The sequence below is a fragment of the Mustela lutreola genome, chromosome 9, assembly GCF_030435805.1.
Source record: "Mustela lutreola isolate mMusLut2 chromosome 9, mMusLut2.pri, whole genome shotgun sequence".
Lineage (NCBI taxonomy): Eukaryota > Metazoa > Chordata > Mammalia > Carnivora > Mustelidae > Mustela > Mustela lutreola.
This window is the reverse complement of record NC_081298.1, coordinates 11,833,442-11,851,822: the sequence shown is the minus strand read 5'-3', so window position 1 is coordinate 11,851,822 and position 18,381 is coordinate 11,833,442. Positions and strand designations below refer to the sequence as shown.

Genomic DNA, 18,381 nt, shown 5'->3' with positions numbered 1-18,381 from the left:
CTTTGATTTCTGCTACTTGGAGGCTGGGAAGGAAGGTTTCCTCTACAGGTTCGGATGTGTTTGAGAGCAGTACTCTAGCTTTGGAATTAGTTTGTTTCTTCATTCATCTAGTAACTACAGATCATCCCACTCTGGGAGTCTTGATATGTGTGTGCTAGATAGTTTTCATTCATTGGATCTCTTTCCCTTTCCCCAGATGTAAGGACTCAGGAATGGTTCTCTAATGTGGAAGAAATATCTAAGGCCCTTGAAGAAATAAAAAAGGATAAGGTCTTTTCCCTTGGGAAACTTATATGCTAATGGGCGAAAGAAACTGTAATACAAATAAATGAATTGGGTAATTTCTCTGGGGGCACCTGAGTGGCTCAGCTGGTTAAGGGTCCAGCTTGATTTTGGCTCAGGTCATGTTCTCAGGGTTGTAAGAATGAGTCCCGTGTCATGCTCTGTGCTGGGTGTAGAGTTTGCTTAGGATTCTCTGTCCTTCCCACCTTCTCTCTCTCTCTCCACCTTCTCTCGGTCTCTCACTCCCCTCCTTTCTTCCCCCTCTCAAAAAAAAAAAAAAAAAAAAAAAAAGGTTTCTCTAAAGAGGTGATATTTGACCCGAGATTAGCCATGCAAAGGTAAGGGGACAGAGCATTCCAGGCAGAGGGAATAGAAAGTAAGTACAGAGGTTTCAGGACAGGAACAGACTTAGAATACTGGAATATTGGAGGAAAATCCAGTTTGCTACAGTAGTGTATGGAAGAAGGAGAGGCATCCAGGGGCCAGATCATAGGGTTTTGTAGACTGTGTATAGTTTAGATTTGATTCTAAGTGGTCTGTTCCTGTGATTAGATTTGGGAGGAGTGCGGGTCGAGCTGTTGGGGTATATTCTTGATATGTGTGTGCTAGATAGTTTTCATTCATTGGATCTCTTTCCCTTTCCCCAGATGTAAGGACTCAGGAATGGTTCTCTAATGTGGAGGAAATATCTAAGGAAAAAGCGCAGATCTTGGATCAGCTTATGTCACAGATGTCTGTGAGATGGCCTTGGAAAGCAAAGTTTTTGTTCCAAAAGTCTTCATCCGTAACTGAGGGCCTGTGGGAAGAGGTTAGACATAGGTCCAGCCATTCATTCAACAAGAAGAACTTGGAATTTAGATAAATCTGTCATCACTGATTTCTTGTGGTACATGTGTTTTCTTTTTTAACTGAATTGGTAGGGATTTCCAAAGATCTGTGGAAAAAGTAGCGTATCTCATATAAAAGCAAAATAATGGCTTTTCCATGTCAAGTGTGAATTTTTATTTTAAAATCGGTAACACGGGGTGTCTGGGTGCTGCAGATGGTTGAGCATCTGCCTTTGGCTCGGATCCTGATCTCCCGGTCCTGGGATTGAGCCCCACATGGAGCTCCCAGCTCAGCGGGAAGTCAGCTTCTGCCTCTCTCTCTGCCTTTACCCCCTGCTTGTGTGTGTGCTCTCTCTCTCTCTCTCTAATGAATAAATAAAATCTTTTCTAAAAAATCAATAACACTTTCTACATTTACATATTGCTAATATTTTCAAGAGTCCTAGTACTTTCACCTGTGGCCGAATTAGATCGCTTAATTAGACATCGATCTTGCAAATATATTGTGAATACCTGTGGAATATTCTCTAAAGTTACCTGATTTTTCACGCTTTCCCAAATGTGGGTTAAGCTTATGATTTTTTCTTTCTTTCTTTTTTTTTTTTTAAGTTTTATTTATTTGACAGAGACACAGCGAGAAGGGGAACACAAGCTGGGAGAGTGGGAGAGGGAGAAGCAGGCTTCCTTCCCACTGAGCAGGGAGCCCTATGCGGGGCTTGATCCCTGAACCCTGGGATCATGACCTGAGCCGAAGGCAGCGGCTTAACCCGCTGAGCCACCCAGGTGCCCCTGGTGGAATGTTTTTGATGGAAAAAATTAAGGGAGTGCAGCTTTTGAAAAATAGTACAAGAAATACGTGGTAGTTACCTATCACTATTGTAAAGCACTAGGGAGACTGAAGTGAACAAAACACAAAGCCTATACAATAAAGCAAAGTGGTATGCCTTACAAAATTTGAAAGTTTGGAACTTGGAAAAATAGAGTAAGGGAATGGAGAATAACTGGGATGGGTCCTCGTTTAGCTAGGGTGGTCCAGGAAGGCATCTCTGGAAAGAGATGATCTTGGAAAGAGACCTGAATGAAGTGGGCAGTGAGCCATGCAGCTCTCCATAGTGAGAGCTATTCAGGCAGGTGGAAGAGTAAGTGGAAAGCCCTGAGACAAGAGTACAAGCACTGGCATATGTGAACAGTAATATAAGGTGAATTTCAGATTCACTTCTTTCTTGAAAAACTTTGGAATGAACTGGTGTTCCTTATGGTGGGTACGTTGTCATTTTTTTATCTTGCAGATATAAGAGTTCCCATGTTAAGTTGGGGCTCCTCATAAGTGACTCTTGAAGAATAGTCTGTAATACACACTGAGAACTCCTGTTTTACTTAGATGAACCACATATTGACTCATCCTTTAGTTCATTCAACAAATGCTTACTGAGTATCTTCTGTGTGCCAGGCATGACAGAGACAAGACATACAAAGTCCCTGCGTTAAGGAGCTTACAATAAGGATGACAAGTATATCAAAAATATTTCAGATGATGGTTACTACTGTTAATAGTGTAATTGGGGGGGGTACCTGGGTGGCTCAGTGGGTTAGGCCTCTGCCTTCAGCTCAGGTCCTGATCCCAGGATCCTGGGATCAAGCCCTGCATTGGGCTGTCTTCTCAGTGGGGAGCCTGCTTCTCCCCCTCTCTCTGCCTGCCTCTCTGCCTACTTGTGATCACTCTTTGTCAAATAAATAAATAAATAAAAATCTTAGAAAAAAAAATTTTTTTTTAAATAGTTTAATGGGAACAAGATAGATGGTAATGGTAGAAGGCCTTTTTGAGTTGACAGTGGGCTGACAGTTGAATGATACCCAAATTAGAGGGAAGAGCATTATTACAGCTTGGAGAACAGTTTTGGCTGGTTCATGCAACAGAGGGAAGGCTTTTATGGCTTGAACTTAGAGCCAAAAGGGAGCCTAAAGAAGCTAAATGAGGTTGAGAAGTGTCAGATTGCATGGGATTCTGCCATAGTAGAGTGTGGATTTTTTTTTTTTTTTAAGATTTATTTATTTTATTTTTATTTTTTTTTTTTTTTTTTTTTTTTTTTTTTAATTTATCAGAGAGAGAGAGGGGGAGAGAGTGAGCACAGGCAGACAGAATGGCAGGCAGAGGCAGAGGGAGAAGCAGGCTCCCTGCTGAACAAGGAGCCCGATGTGGGACTCGATCCCAGGACGCTGGGATCATGACCTGAGCCGAAGGCAGCTGCTTAACCAACTGAGCCACCCAGGCGTCCCAGATTTATTTATTTTAAAGAAAGAAAGAGTGCATGTGCTAGAAAGAGTTCACACGTGGAGGGAGGGGCAGAGGGAGAAAAATCTCAAGCAACTCAAGCAAACTCCCCTCTGTGGAGCCCGACTTGGGGCTCGAGCTTATGACCCGTGAAATCATGACCTGAGCTACAATTATAAGTCGGTGACTTAACCAACTGAGCCACCCAGGTGCCCCAAGAGTTTGGATTTTTTTTTTAAGATTTTATTTATTTGACACAGACATAGCAAGAGAGGGAAAACATCAGGGGGAGAGGGAGAAGCAGGCTTCCTGCTGAGAAGGGAGCCCATGTGGGGCTCTATCCCCTGACCTTTGGATCATGACCTGAGCTGAAGGCAGGTGCTTAATGACTGAGCCACCCAGGCTCCCTAGATTAATTTTAATATAGATAATTATGAGGAACATAAGAGATTTTGTTAAGATATGTATAGTGCTTTAAGAACATAATGAAGAAAGTTAGCTGGGTGCCTGGATGGCTCAGTGGGTTGAGCAGTTGGGTCTTGATTTCTGCTTGACATAATCTCAGGGGCCTGGTATCGGGCCCTGTGTGGGGATCTGAGCTCAGTGAGGAAACTGCTTAAGGATTCTTTCTGTTCCTCTCTCTGCTCTATCCCCTGCTCTCAAGCGTGTGTGCTCTCTTTCTCTCCCTAAAGTAAATAAATCTTTAAAAGAAAGAAAAGAAAGTTAGTGAAATGCAGTATTACTGAGGAGTGTATTAAACGCAACAGGATGGGGGTTCCATCATGGCTATCGGTTAAGTGTCGGGACTCTTGATCTTCGCTCAGGTCTTGATCTCAGGGTCGTGAAATCTTGCTCCTGCTTTGGCTCCATCTTGGGCATGCAGCCTACTTAAAAAAATAAAGGATATATATTTTTAAAACTTAGCAGAATAGATCCAGTTAATCTCTGTAATCCTCCCAACACATATACACAGATTCTAGCATGTTGCCTCGCATAAATTTCAAAAGGCAGAACAAATTTGTGTGGCAAAGAAAGACAGGGTTTTGTTTTGGGGGGGGGGGTTTGTTTGTTTTCTCACACACTGATATAAATGATTTTGTTTGGCAATAGCGAACTTTCATGATTTCATAATAGATTAAACATTTCAGCACAAAAAAAGAATGGGAAATGAATTACTTAAATCACTTTCCAAAGTTGTTTTTGTTTTGTTTTGTTCTTTAATATTTATTTGGGAGAGAGTGAGCAAGAGAGAGCACAGGAGCAGGGACAGAGGGAGAAGGAGAAGCAGACTCCCCTGCCGAGCCGGGACGCCTATGCAGGGCTCCATCACAGGACCTTGGCTGGGATCATGACTCAAACCAAAGGCAAACGCTTAACCCACTGAGCCACCCAGGCACCTCTTTCCAAAGTTTTATATAATAAAGTAGTTCTGTGGCCAAGTAATTGGGGGAACTCTGGATTAAACAACATTAAACTGATAACTTATTATTTGAGTTCCTGAAACCTTTAAAGTGAATCTCCAAAAGAGGGGGAATATAATGTGTAGCATTTTCTGAACTTTTTCTTTTTAATATTTTATATTTAAGGGGCATCCGGCTGACTTAGAGGAGCACGTGACTCTTTGATCTCAGGGTTGTGAGTTTGAGTGCCATGTTGGGTGTGGAAATTACTTAAAAATAAAATATTAAAAATCTTGAAAAAAAATCTTGAAATCTAAAAATTTTTTTTTTGTTTTTAAGAAATCTCTACATCCAGCATGTGGCTTGAACTCAAAACCACAAGATCAAGAGTCACATGCTTTACTGACTGAGCCAGCCAGATGCCCCTGCATTTTCCAAAGTTTTTTGTTTTTTTTTTAAAGATTTTATTTATTTATTTGATAGAGAGAGGGAACACAAGCAAGGGGAGCAGGAGAGGGAGAAGCAGACCTCCCGCTGAGCAGGGAGCCTGATGCGGGGCTCTATTCCAGGATGCTGGGATCATGACCTGAGCCAGAGGCAGCTGCTTAATGACTGAGCTACCCAGGTGCCCTATTTTCCAAAGTTTTGATCTAAAACTCAGAAAGCGTGTGTGGGGGGTGGTGGCGCCTGGGTGCCTCTCTGCCTACTTGTGATCTCTGTCTGTCAAATAAATAAATAAAATCTTTAAAACAAACAAACAAACTCAGAAAGGGTAGCCTCTCCATGAAGTATGTGTATGGTTGAGTGGTACTTGATATTCATGCCATAGAGTAGTTTGCACTGGGTCAAAGGAAATGAATACATAGATGGAGGAATCTACTGAATAAGAATATTGGCTTCCCGAGGTGCCTGGGTGGCTCAGTGGGTTAAGCCTCTGCCTTCGGCTAGGGTCATGATCCCAGGGTCCTGGGATTGAGCCCTGCATCAGGCTGTCTGCTCAGCGGGGAGCCTGCTCCCCCTGCTCTCTCTCTCTCTGCCAACTTGTGATCTCTGAATGCCAAATAAATAAATAAAATCTTAAAAAAAAAAAAAAAGAATATTGGCTTCCCTTATGATAGAAACGTTTTTCAGTTAAAGGAAAAGATAAGGAGAATACGGATAGTTTCAATCAAATCATTCTCCTCAGAAGTTTGTAGTTTCTGGCTGTGGAGGGATATGCTGTACAAGCACAGCATTAGCTATGGTCCTTACCTATAGCATTAGCTGACCGCCCCTCCAGTCAAGATGACCTTTCTAACCTCAGTGTTTCCACTCTAGTTCAGTCCCCTGTCATTATTATTTCCCCCTGAGAGATAGTTTTAGTTAATAGGAAGAGTGTAGAATCAGAATGATTTGAATCTGATTTTTTATAACTATGTGTGATTTGGGGCAAGGTAGTTAATCTGAGTCTCCTTGTATGTAAAATGGTTATCATATGAAATAATATAAACTGTACAAACCATCTGCCATTGTGCTCTTCCCCCAATTTATATTTTTTAATTTTTTTTTTTTAAGATTTTATTTGTTTACTTGACAGAGATCATAAGTAGGCAGAGAGAGAGGGAGAAACAGGTTCCCCTGAGCAGAGAGTGATGCAGGGCTCAATCCCAGGACCCATGGGATCATGACCTGAGCCGAAGGCAGAGGCTTTTAGCCCACTGAGCCACCCAGGCACTCCTAAATTTTTTTTTTATTAACGTATATAATGTATTATTCGCCCCACAGGTACAGGTCTGTGAATCATGAGGCTTAACTTCACAGCACTCGCCATAGGACATACCCTCCCTGATGTCCATAACCCCACCACCCTCCGCCCCGCCCCCCACTGCAACCCTCAGTTTGTTTTGTGAGATTAAGAGTCTCTTATGGTTTCTGTCCCTCCTGATCCCATCTTGCCTTCCCCCAATTTAAAAAAAAAAAAGAGTGTCCTAACATATCTTCACTTGTTCTTCTCAGCTCCATTCTGGTAATCATTGCCAGCCCAACGTTCATATATACTCCACTTTCTTTTTTCCTTTTTTTCTTTTTCTTTTTTTTTTTTAAATATGTTATTTATTTGTTTGACAGAGATTGCTCACAGCAGGCAGAGAGAGGTGGGGGAAGCAGGCTCCCGGCTGAGCAGAGAGCCCTGATGCGGGGCTCCATCCCAGGACCCAGGATCATGACCTGAGCCAAAGGCAGAGGCTTTAACCCACTGAGCCACCCAGGCGCCCCTCAAATACTCCATTTTCATTAAGTTTTCACTCATTTCAAAAATCCTTTAGTGCCTTGCTGTTGTACATTAAGTCATGAAACTCTACAGCAAACTATTGAGGAACGTATATGATTTGATCTCAGCCTCCAGTTCCTCTGTTCTCAGGAGCTATGTGTTCTTCCTGTTTCTTTGCTCACTCTAGTTCTTGTATGAGATGGGTCTTCATTCTACTTTACCTTTCCAGTTCTGTGTATCCTTCAAATTTAGCTAAAGACAGCCTCTTAGAAATCTTGGCCCACATGCAAATGTAGGCCAAGTGACTCTCTTAATAACTTCCTAGCAGTTAAGTTACTGTTTGTGATTCATTTGGCACCTCTACTCTAGAGAACAAACATGTGTCAGGGTTTCTTTTTGGATGCACATACTGTGGATTATGCAACTTTCCTGTGGGGTGCGGGGTAGCACTGTGCGATCAAACACATTAATATTTCTTTTTTTTTTTTTAAGATTTTTAAAAAAATGTATTTATTAGAGAAAGAGTGTGTGTGTGTGAGAGAGAGCATATGAAGAGGGGAAGGGGGAGAGTCAGAGGGAGAAGCAGACTCCCTGCCGCTGGAGCAGGGAGCCCGGTGCTGAGTTTAGTGCCAGGATTCCAGGATCATGACCTGAGCCGAAGGCAGTGTCTGAACCGAGCCACCCAGGCACCCCGATATTAATATTTCTTAAGTAAAAAAAGTTTATATACTAAGTTAAATACTTTATTTATAGCCTCAGGCACTTTGGCCAGGTTTTGCTGCAAAACGAGTTTGTCAAACTTTAAAACAACAACAAGGGGCACCGGGTGGCTCAGTTGACTCTTGATCTCAGTTCAGGGTTGTGAGTTCAAGCCCAGCATTGGGCTTCATGCTGAGCTTGGGACCTCCTTAAAAAAACAACAACACAGTAACTTTCAGTTTTAGACTTTTGGATTTCAAAACTGCAGAAAAGGGATTATAGTCTGTAGCTGGCATCGAAGTTGTGTTTTGTCTTCCAGCTAATATGTAAAGAAGTTCCTTTGAGAGCCTGAATTTAATTAACCTTTGACAGATTCATTTTATTTAATTATTTATTTTAAAGATTTTATTTATTTGACAGAGAGATAACATAAGCAGGCAGAGTGGCAGGGAGAGGGAGAAGCAGGCTTCCCACTGAGCAGGGAGCCTGATGTGGGGCTCCATTCCAAGGCCCTGGGAATCATGACCTGAGTCTAAGGCAGCTGCTTAACTGAGTGAGCCGCTCAGGCACCCCAACAGAGTCATTTTAAAAATACAATAAAAGGGGCGTCTTGGTGGCTTAAGCATCTGCTTTCAGCTCAGGTCATAATCCCAGGGTTCTGGGATAGAGCCTTGCATCTGGCTCCCTGCTCAGCGGGGAGTCTGCTTCTCCTTCTGCCTCTGGGTTGTGTTTGCTCTCTCATTCTCTCTCTCAAATAAATAAAATCTTTAAAAAAATAGAATTTTATTAACTTTTTTTAATTCACCAAAATGACTTTTATTTGAATTTGCTACATAAACAGCGAATGGTAATTCATGGCTCTTGATTTTTGTCCACACATAAAAAGGTTTATGAAACCAGTAAATGATATTTTGAAAAGGGTCTTCTGTCATAAATCCAGGATAGGCCTGTTTAGCACAATTCAGTACTGTTCCTTCAGTACTTTATATATGTAATTTTCTTCTACTTATATCCATTTCCCAGAGTTTATGGACCCATTCATAGTCTCCATATTTAGAATCAAAGGTTCCTTTCTGAAGAGATCTTAATTTTATGGTAAAACGTGGTCCAAGTTCTTGAATTCCCCCTTTCTTTTCACTCTTGAATATATACCTATAAAGTCTGAAGAAGATACAGTCCCGTTGATTGTGGAATGTGGCAACTTCCCTCCTTATAAACTGCAGATTATGGGGAAAGAGAAATGCAAACATACATCCAACAGAATGACCCAGCCTCGTTGTAAAGTTATTCAAAATTATTTCAGGTATGTGTCCTATAGGGTCCTTGCCTCTTCTTTTTTTTTTTTTTTTTTTTTTTCAAAGATTTTATTTATTTATTTGACAGAGAGAGATCACAAGTAGGCAGAGAGGCAGGCAGAGAGAGAGGAGGAAGCAGGCTCCCTGCTGAGCAGAGAGCCCGATGCGGGACTCGATCCCAGGACCCTGAGATCATGACCTGAGCTGAAGGCAGCGGCTTAACCCACTGAGCCACCCAGGCGCCCCGTTGCCTCTTCTTTTAATTTCTTTCTTTCCTTCTTTCTCTCTCTCTTTTTTTTTTTTTATTTTATTTTTTTTTTATTTGACACACAGAGAGACAGTGACAGAGGGAACACAAGCAGGGAGAGTGGCAGAGGGAGAAGCAGGCCTCCTGCTGAGGAGGGAGCTGGATGTGGGGCTCCATCCCAGGACTCTAGGATCATGACCTGAGCTGAAGGCAGACGCCTAACAACTGGGCCACCCAGGCGCCCCCTTCTCTTAATTTCTTTACGCAAACGAACACTGCTCATTTTAAAATGAGCAGTTGGGCCACTTGGCAAGTGATTTAGAATTAATCCATTTGGTGTTTTACAATCTTCATTAATAACGATCAGATTTGTGAAGTCTCTTGAAATGCGCTGTGGAATAATTTTTTTTCAGAGCCAGTCCTCTTCTGTAATAAACATGTGAGTTTGGTAAAACTGGAGAGCTGTTCACAGAGTTGTACTGTTCTCCCATGAGGTCTGTCTGATGATGCGATGAGAATCTTGGGAGAAGTTTGTTGAAATAAGAAGCAGATTCATCTGTAGCTTCATCCAAAGCAACCTCTTCATCATTAGGGTCTACTACAGTTTCATCGTACGCTCTCTGGTTGTCAGTGGTCTTTGGTATAGGCTTTGTGGAGCCTTATTACCAAGAGCTTCTCCTCCTTCCTTCCTTCCTTCCTTCCTTCCTTTCTTTCTTTCTTTCTTTCTTTCTTTCTTTCTTTCTTTTTTAAAGATTTTATTTATTTATTTGACAGAGAGAGATCACAGCAGGCAGAGAGGCAGGCAGAGAGAGGGGAAGGGAAGGAAGCAGGCCCCTGCCGAGCAGAGAGCCCGATGCGGGACTCGATCCCAGGACCCTGAGATCATGACCCGAGCCGAAGGCAGCGGCTTAACCCACTGAGCCACCCAGGTGCCCCCTTTTTTTTTTTTTTAAAGATTTCTTTATTTGACAGAAACATTGAGAGAGGGAACACAAGTAGGGGAATGGGAGAGGGAGAAGCAGGCTCTTTGTAGAGCAGAGAGCCTGATGTGGGGCTGGATCCAGGACTCTGGGATCATGACCTGAGCTGAAGGCAGATGCTTAACGACTGAGCCACAGGCACCCCTTTCTCTCTTAAGTTTTTTCTTAATTGCCAACTTTTTCTTACATTGCTGCTGTCTCCACCGTGTGAACATTGAATGTAGCTGTTGTTTGTTCTTAATTTCTGAAATGCTGAAGCCTGGGGGGAAGGCGGCCACTTTTGGGGGTTGAACCCCGCTTTCTGTCACTCCATACTCAGCAACTGTAGCCTCCTGAGGTTCCAATGGTCGCTTTCCGTTTCAGGTCTGTCTTTCCTCCGCTGCTGCTCTTATCCCTGGGGGCCTTCGCCATGGTGTTTGCTTCCTTAATAACTTTCTCATTGCAAATGTCACATATATAGTAGTTGTAAGATATTAGGAGAATCTAGTAGAATATGAAAAGAACAAAAATGTCCAGTGTTCATCACATCGACTTTACTGCTGTTTACATTTTGGAGTTTAGTTTTAGTTTTTCCATGTATTGGGGTATATATGAATTTAAGAATTTATTTACTTATTTAAAGATTTTATTTATTTATTTGACAGAGGTCACAAGTAGGCAGAGAGGCAGGCAGAGAGAGAGGAAGGGAAGCAGGCTCCCTGCTGAGCGGAGAGCCCAGTGTAGGGGCTCAATCCCAGGACCCTGGGATCATCACCTGAGCTGAAGGCGGAGGCTTTAACCCACTGAGCCACCCAGGCACCACTAAGAATTTATTTTTAAGTAAACTCTGTACCCACTGTGGGACTCGAACTTAAAACTCCCAAGATCAAGAGTGGCATACTCTACCAACTGAACCTGCCAGGTGCTCTTAAATTTTTTTCACATAATTTGAATTGTGGTGTATTTGACCTTTTCCCACTTAGTTTTATTACATTTTACAAAAATTATTACATACTTAATCTTTTTCTTGTCATAGAAACCCTAAATTAAGTTTGGTGCATGGATGCCCTGAGAAGACTACATTTCCCTGGGTTCCCTGGGAGCCAGTGCAGTTTTAGGGGCACCTGGGTGGCTCAGTAGGTTAAGCCTCCCTCCGACTCCTGATTTCAGTTCAAGTTATGATCTCAGGGTCATAAGATCAAGCCCTATTTGGGCTTGTGCTGGGCGTGGTGCATGCTTAAGATTCTCTCTCTCCTATCTCCCACTCTCCACCTCTCTTCCCCCCACCCCCCCAAAAAAGAAGTACAGGTTTAAAAAGTAGCTTTATTGAAATATAACTTACTGTGAATTCATCTTAGTGTACTTTTTGGTGACTGTCATTAATTTTACACAGTTGTGCATCTATCACCATACTCACATTACGGTTTTAGAACATTTTTATTGCCCCAGAAAGTTCTGTTGTTTTGCATTTAATTTTATCTACTCACCAAGAACTCAGAGATCACGACGTCCTATTTTATAGCGTTCTCAAGTTTTTTTTGTTTATGGGGAATGGTGTGTGCCCACACTCTTGTAATTTGTAATTTGCTATTTCTTCTGTGTGTTTCTTAGCTTTATGAGATCACTTAAGTGTATATAAGCCATATATATAGCTTATAATTTGTAATATATTATATGTAAATTTTTTAAGATGTAAATTTTTTTGGTTGGTGGCAGTGTATTCTATGATTTATGTTTGGTGTTGTTTAAGCTTTGAATATTTAAAAAGTAGTTGCTGCTTTATTGAGATTTAAAGATACAATTGATATATTACCATTAGATTTGGGTGTAAACATAATAATATATGTATATATATTATGAAATGATCACAGTAAGTCTAGTTAACATCCATCTCTACACATACTTACAGATTTTTTTTTAAGATTTTATTTATTTATTTGACAGAGAAATCACAAGTAGGCAGAGAGGCAGGCAGAGCGAGAGCAGGGAGCAGGCTCCCTGCTGAGCAGAGAGCCCCATGTTGGGGGTCAGTCCCAGGATCCTGAGATCATGACCTGAGTCGAAGGTAGAGGCTTAACCCACTGAGCCACCCAGGCTCCCAGATTTTCTTTTTTTTTTTTGGTCATCAGAACAATTTTTTTTTTAAAGTAGGTACTACACCCAACATGGGGTGAGAAATCAAGAGTCACATGGTCTATCGACCGAGTCAGCTAGGTGCCCCGTAATACAGTATAATTTTTGTTTGTTTATTTTTAGTAATCCTTATACCCATAGTGGGACTTGAGCTCACAAGCCCAAAATCAAGAGTTGCGTCCTCCCCTGACTGAGCCAGCCAGGTGTCCCCTGTATTACTAACTATAGTCACTATGCTGTACATTATATCCTCATGGGTTACCTCCTTCTAACTGAAATTTTGTACCTTTTGATCCCGTTCACCCATTTCATGCACCTCTAACCCCCCACCACTTGGATCTCTGTGTCTTTGAGTGTGGTGTGTCTTTTTGTTTTTGGTTTTGTTTTAATTTTAAATTCTACATATAAGGGAGTTCATATGGTATTTGTCTTTCTCTGACTTACTTCACTTAGCATAATAACCTCAAGGTCAGTAGAGCATGTGACCCTTGATCTCTGGGGTTTGTGAGTTCAAGCTCCATATTGGGTATGGAGTCTACTTAAAAAAAAAAAAGTCCATCCATTTTGTCACAAGTGGCAGGATTTCCCTTTTTATGGCTGAATAATGTTCCACTGTATACACATATCCCATTTTCTTTTATCCATTTATCCACTGGTGAACATGTTATAAAGATTATTTCTATGTCTGGGCTGTTGTAAATAATGTTGTGGTGAACATATGGGTACAGATATCTTTTTCCCCCCCAATAAAACCTTAGTTTATTACAGAATTCTGGGTTGATTCACTGTATCTTCTGACCTCTGTTCCTTGTGATAAGCCTACAGCCAGTTTCCTCTTTATTTATTTTTTTTAACTTAGAATGTATTATTTGTTTCATGGGTACAGATATCTTTTTGAGTTTGTGCTTCATTTCCTTTGGATAAATACCCAGAAATGCAGTTTTTTCTTTTTTTAAAGATTTTATTTATTTATTTATTTATTTATTTTGTTTTTCAAGATTTATTTGAGAGCGAGCGAGCAAGAGAGCACAAGCAGGTGGAGCTGCAGAAGGAGAGATAGAAGCGGGCTCCCCACTGAGCTGGGAGCCTGATGCAGGGCTTGATCTCAGGACCTTGCCCAAAGGTAGACACTTAACTGACTGAGCCACCCAGGCACCCCAAGATTTTATGTATTTATTTGAGAGGAAGAAAGCGTGTGTGCTGCAGGGACAGGACTTGGGGGGATGGGAAGGCAGAGGTGGAGGGAGAGGAACAAGCATAGCCTAGCCGAGTGCAGAGCTGGAGGCAGGGCTGGACCCCATGACCCTGAGATGAGGACCCAGGCCTGAGTCAAAACCAAGAGTCCAACACTCAGCCACTTGAGCCATCCAGGTGCCGCCAGAAGTGGAATTTCTGGATCATGTGGTAGGTTTTTTTTTTTTTTTTTTTTTTTTTTTTTTTGGAACCTCCTCACAGATTTCCATAGTGACTGCACTAGTTTACCACCAACAGTGCACAAGTGTTCCCTTCTCTGCATATCCCTGCCAATACTTGTTATTTCTTATCTTTTTGATGACAGCCACTCTAACTAGAATGAGGTGAAGTCTCATTGTGGTTTTGATTTGCATTTCCCTGATGGTTAGTGATGCAGAGAACCTTTTCATGTACCTGTTGGCCATCTGTATGTCTCTGGAAAATGTTCAAATCTTCTGCCCATTTTTAACTCATATTATGTTATATATATATAATATATATAATTTTTATGTACTTTTTTGCTTTTTGAGTTGTGTAGGTTGTTTTCTTTTTAAAAGATTTTATTTATTTGTTAGAGAAAGGGAGCACAGGCAGACAGAGTTGGCAGGCAGAGGGAGAAGCAAGCCTCCCTGCTGAGCCCAATGTGGGACTGGACTTTGGGATCATGACCTGAACTGAAGGTAGCCGCTTAACCCACTGAGCCACCCAGGCACTCCTCTGCAGAAGCTTGATGTAGTCCCACTTGCTTATCTTTGGTTTTGGTTTTGAAAGTTGATTTTTAATCCTAATCATAGCCATCATCTTCTGAATCCCAGAATTCTCTCCCTAGGTATAAATTCTCAGCATCTGGTTTGTTGTCAGTCCTGTGATTCCATGTTGTACATCAAGAAATTTATTCTGGTTTCTTTAATCTCAGAACTCTTTAAGGGATCCTTATTTACTGCTTAAAATGGTCATTTCTCATGGTGGGCCTTACAAAAAAAAGTTCCTAGTGAGTCTTTTATTTAAACCCCTCATTGGCCCTTTTTTTAAGCATTAAATCTGATAAACTTTATGATGACTTTGATCAATTCTTCACCTTTGTTTTTCTGTGCCTCTTCTTGAGTTTGTGGTATGTTTTTTCTTCTTCATCTCAAAATTAGCTCACTATTGTCTCAGAAAAGTCCATCTTGTCATCTGGAACCTTGCCTCAGCTGAGTTAGGCTTATAGCCCATACCTTAAAACATAACAAATGGATGACTTTCAGAGAGGGGAGAACCCACTGTATAAAAGTATTCTCTTATGTAAATCATTGTTTCCCAATGTGACCAATTTACCAAAGCTCACTTTTTGTTTTAGGTTCTATGGCAATGGAGCTCAGTGATGCAAATTTGCAAACACTAACAGAATACTTAAAGAAAACTCTTGATCCTGATCCTGCCATCAGACGTCCAGGTAAAGAGAATATTGTTTTGTGGTTTGATTTATTCTTTAACGGGTGATGAAAACCTTTGCATAATCTATCTGTATTTATAAAGTGAAAAAAAGATTTAACACTTGATTCTTGGGCATAGTTTCTTTTTCATTCTCTGCTTGTAAAGTGTGGGCTTGGCTGCTTACAGCTGCTATAACATATGGTGATGTGGTGTATTTTTGGTTTGGTTTTGTTTTTTAAGTAAAATAGATTTTGTTTGGCATCTTCTGGGGTTAAAAATTACTAGTATGTCTCAAATACTTTGTCCCTTCACCTTTCTGAAAATCCTCACACCTGCCTGTTCTAGAGATACAATAATTAGGACATAGAGATGAGAGTTAATTGCCTAAAAAGTGATTAAATGAATTAAACCAGGTAATGAGATCCTGTCTCTTAATCCCCATGTTGGGTTTGATTTAATTAATTAATACATTTTAAGACCTAGGGTTCCTCCCTCCTGTATTTGACCAGTTTCTGTTAGAAACTTAGTGGTAGCTTAGAATTGTAAGCTCAGATGTCCACAGGACTCAAATGTGAAGGTAAAAATGAGGGAGGCAGGTGAAGTGAGGATTGGTAATTTCATGTGATTTATATGATAGCTTTAGGGGATTCAAACCACTTTTGCAAAATCCGATTTCCAGCTCTATTTGAAAAATAAGACATTTCTGTGAAATGTCCCCATTTTTAAGTGATAGCATCTAACTTCAAAAAATTTGAAATACCATGTAAGCCAAGCAAACTCCCTCTGAGGGAGGGATGTGTCTTGTGGGTGGGTAGTCAGTTGATGATTCTTGATGTGAGCCATTATTAACTAGGTATTGACCTGCTTCTTCAGAACTAACCAATGTTCATGCTCATAGAGAGGATTTTAGAATGCCTCCACAGAGACACAAGTGAATGTGTTTGTGTGTTGCAATTATATATTATATATAATAAATAGAACTGTAAACATGTTAATGCATCCATTCTATTCTAGAACAGTGTTTGTGATATCTGAGAGGGAGAATTGTGGCTTTTCCCATTAGTGCTTAAAAAGGTAACATGTTCTTGGAGGAAGGGAAATTAATGGCTCTAATCTTCTTAGACTTTCCCAGAAAGCTTCTGCAAACTCTATTAAAATTATTTTTAATAATTTTGTCTTTGTAAGGCGAGGGTGTTAATATTATGCGAATTCAGGACAGAGTGTGGGAATAAATTGATGTTTCTGGATTGAGTTACGAACATAGCATTTCTCAGGGATTGGTACTAGACTGACTCACTGTTTCTAGAAAATGATCTGGAAGTTGAAATATGTAGTAGATCCAGCTTACAGACACCACTGTGCTCTCTTGGTTATTGAGATGAGACTGGTCCAAATGAACTGGAAAACATTTTGAGTCTCCTTGAATGTACAGAAACATGTCTGTATGAATATTCTGTGAGCAACTTGAAGGAAATGAACACAGAAAGAAATAATTTAACTTAAACTCATGAGATTTCTTTCAGGATATTGATTACAATTTAAGAAAGAGACTTGGCACACTACACGGGCTTTCCACCAGATCATGGATCTAGTGTGTTGCCCTGTATGCAGTGTTGACCACTAAGAGGAGACAACCAAAACTTTCCAGACTCCTACAAAGCCATAGTGTGTCCCCTCCTGGAAAGTATTTTTAAATTTAGCACTCTTCATCTTTTAAGAAAGACACGATGGACACAAAGCAGGGAAGATTTGAGGATGGAAGTCAAACTCTTGGGATTCAGTTCAGAAAGAAGAGAGATATTCAGTCATAATACTGTAGAAAATAATAGATGCTAATGGCAGACCTTTTCAGTGAAGTTTATGACGAAGAAACGCTATAAACCTTCACTTGTATGATCAGTAAACCTTGGAGAGGTTTTGTTTTGTTTTTTAAGATTTTGTTTAGGGATGCCTGAGTGGTTCAGTTAAGCCTCTGCCTTCGGCATAGGGTAATGATCGCAGGGTACTGGGATCAGGTGCCACATCAGGCTCCTTGCTCAGCAGGGGAACCTATTTCTCTGTCTACTTACAGCTCCCCTACTTGTGTGCTCATTCACTTTCTCTCTCTCTCTCTCTCTGACAAATAAATAAAATCTTAAAGAAATAATAAAGGTTTCATTTATTTTACGAGAGCGAGAGCACACATGCCCAGGGAGAGGAAGAAGCAGACTCCCAGAGAGCAGGGAGTCTGGTGCGGGGCTTTGTTTTAGAGGGAATGTGTGCATAGGTGCCGGGTGGAGGGGCAGAGAATCAAGTCAGGCACTTAACTGACTGAGCCACCCAGGCACCCCTAAACCTGGGAGATTTCTTATCTCTTAAGTGTGGTAGGATTTGAAAATATGTGGGTAAAATCTTTGAATAGTAATTTTTGCTCATACTAGAAATGTTTAGTTTGAGACAAAAACTGGGGGCTAGTGTGATAGAAGAAGGACTGGACTAAAACTTTTTCAGTGATGAAATCTAGCTGTGCCATCTTTAGACAAGTTACCTAATGTAGGGACCTTGTTTGTTTATTTGTTTGTTTGTTTATAGATCTTATTTATTCGACAGAGCACAAGCCAGGAGAAGCTGCAGAGGGAGAGGGAGAAGCAGGTTCTTCACTGAGTAGGAAGTCTGATTTGGGGCTTAATCAGGACCCTGGGATCATGCCCTGAGCTGGAGGCAGATATTTAACTGAGCCACCCAGGCACCCTGATTTCTTGATTTTTTAATCACAGATCTACATAGATAAAAAATGGAAAGACTTGGTTATAATGTCAGGTCTTCTAACATAGAAATTCTTTTACAGCTGAGAAGTTTCTTGAATCTGTAGAAGGAAATCAGAACTACCCACTGTTGCTTTTAACATTGCTGGAAAAGTCCCAGGATAATGTTATCAAAGTTTGTGCCTCGGTAACATTCAAGAACTACATTAAAAGAAACTGGAGAATTGTGAGTATTTTGTGAACACATGGTCTAACAACCTGCATTTTTATAAGATATATATGCAGTGCTCCTGAAAGATTCAGACACAGATTAAAGATAAAATTAAGTAGAACCTCCTCATCAAAATAAGTAGATGTAGATCAAATCCAAAAAGATGACCAAGTGGGATATATCCCAGGAATGCAAGGTGTGTTCAGCATTCAGAAATCAGTTAATGTAAGACTGTTAATAAACTGACAAAAGAAAAATCACATGATCATATCAATAGATACAGAAAAGGCATTTAACAAGATCCTGCACCCATCATGATAAAACTGTCAGTAAACTGGGAGTAGAACTTTCTTAACTTGATAAAGACTATCTACGAACAGCCTAGAGCTAATAACCTACTTAATGGTGAGAAAGT

At 40.8% G+C, this 18,381-nt stretch overlaps 1 protein-coding gene and 1 pseudogene across 4 annotated transcripts in view; one reads left to right on the top strand and one right to left on the bottom strand.

The window, feature by feature from the left end:
* The window catches only part of CSE1L (chromosome segregation 1 like), a 48,531-nt gene that overhangs the window by 1,615 nt on the left and 28,535 nt on the right, over positions 1-18,381 (top strand). For 3 of the 4 annotated variants that reach the window (XM_059132892.1, XM_059132889.1, XM_059132890.1), the window contains exons 2-3: positions 14,935-15,030; positions 17,839-17,981. In XM_059132892.1, the coding sequence (XP_058988875.1) occupies positions 14,940-15,030; positions 17,839-17,981 (234 nt within the window). In that variant the 5' untranslated portion in view covers positions 14,935-14,939. Of the gene's footprint in view, positions 1-9,010; positions 9,032-14,934; positions 15,031-17,838; positions 17,982-18,381 lie in introns of those variants that run through there. The other variant, XM_059132891.1, reaches the window with a different exon arrangement.
* LOC131807493 (ribosome production factor 1-like) lies at positions 8,616-10,708 on the bottom strand (annotated as a pseudogene).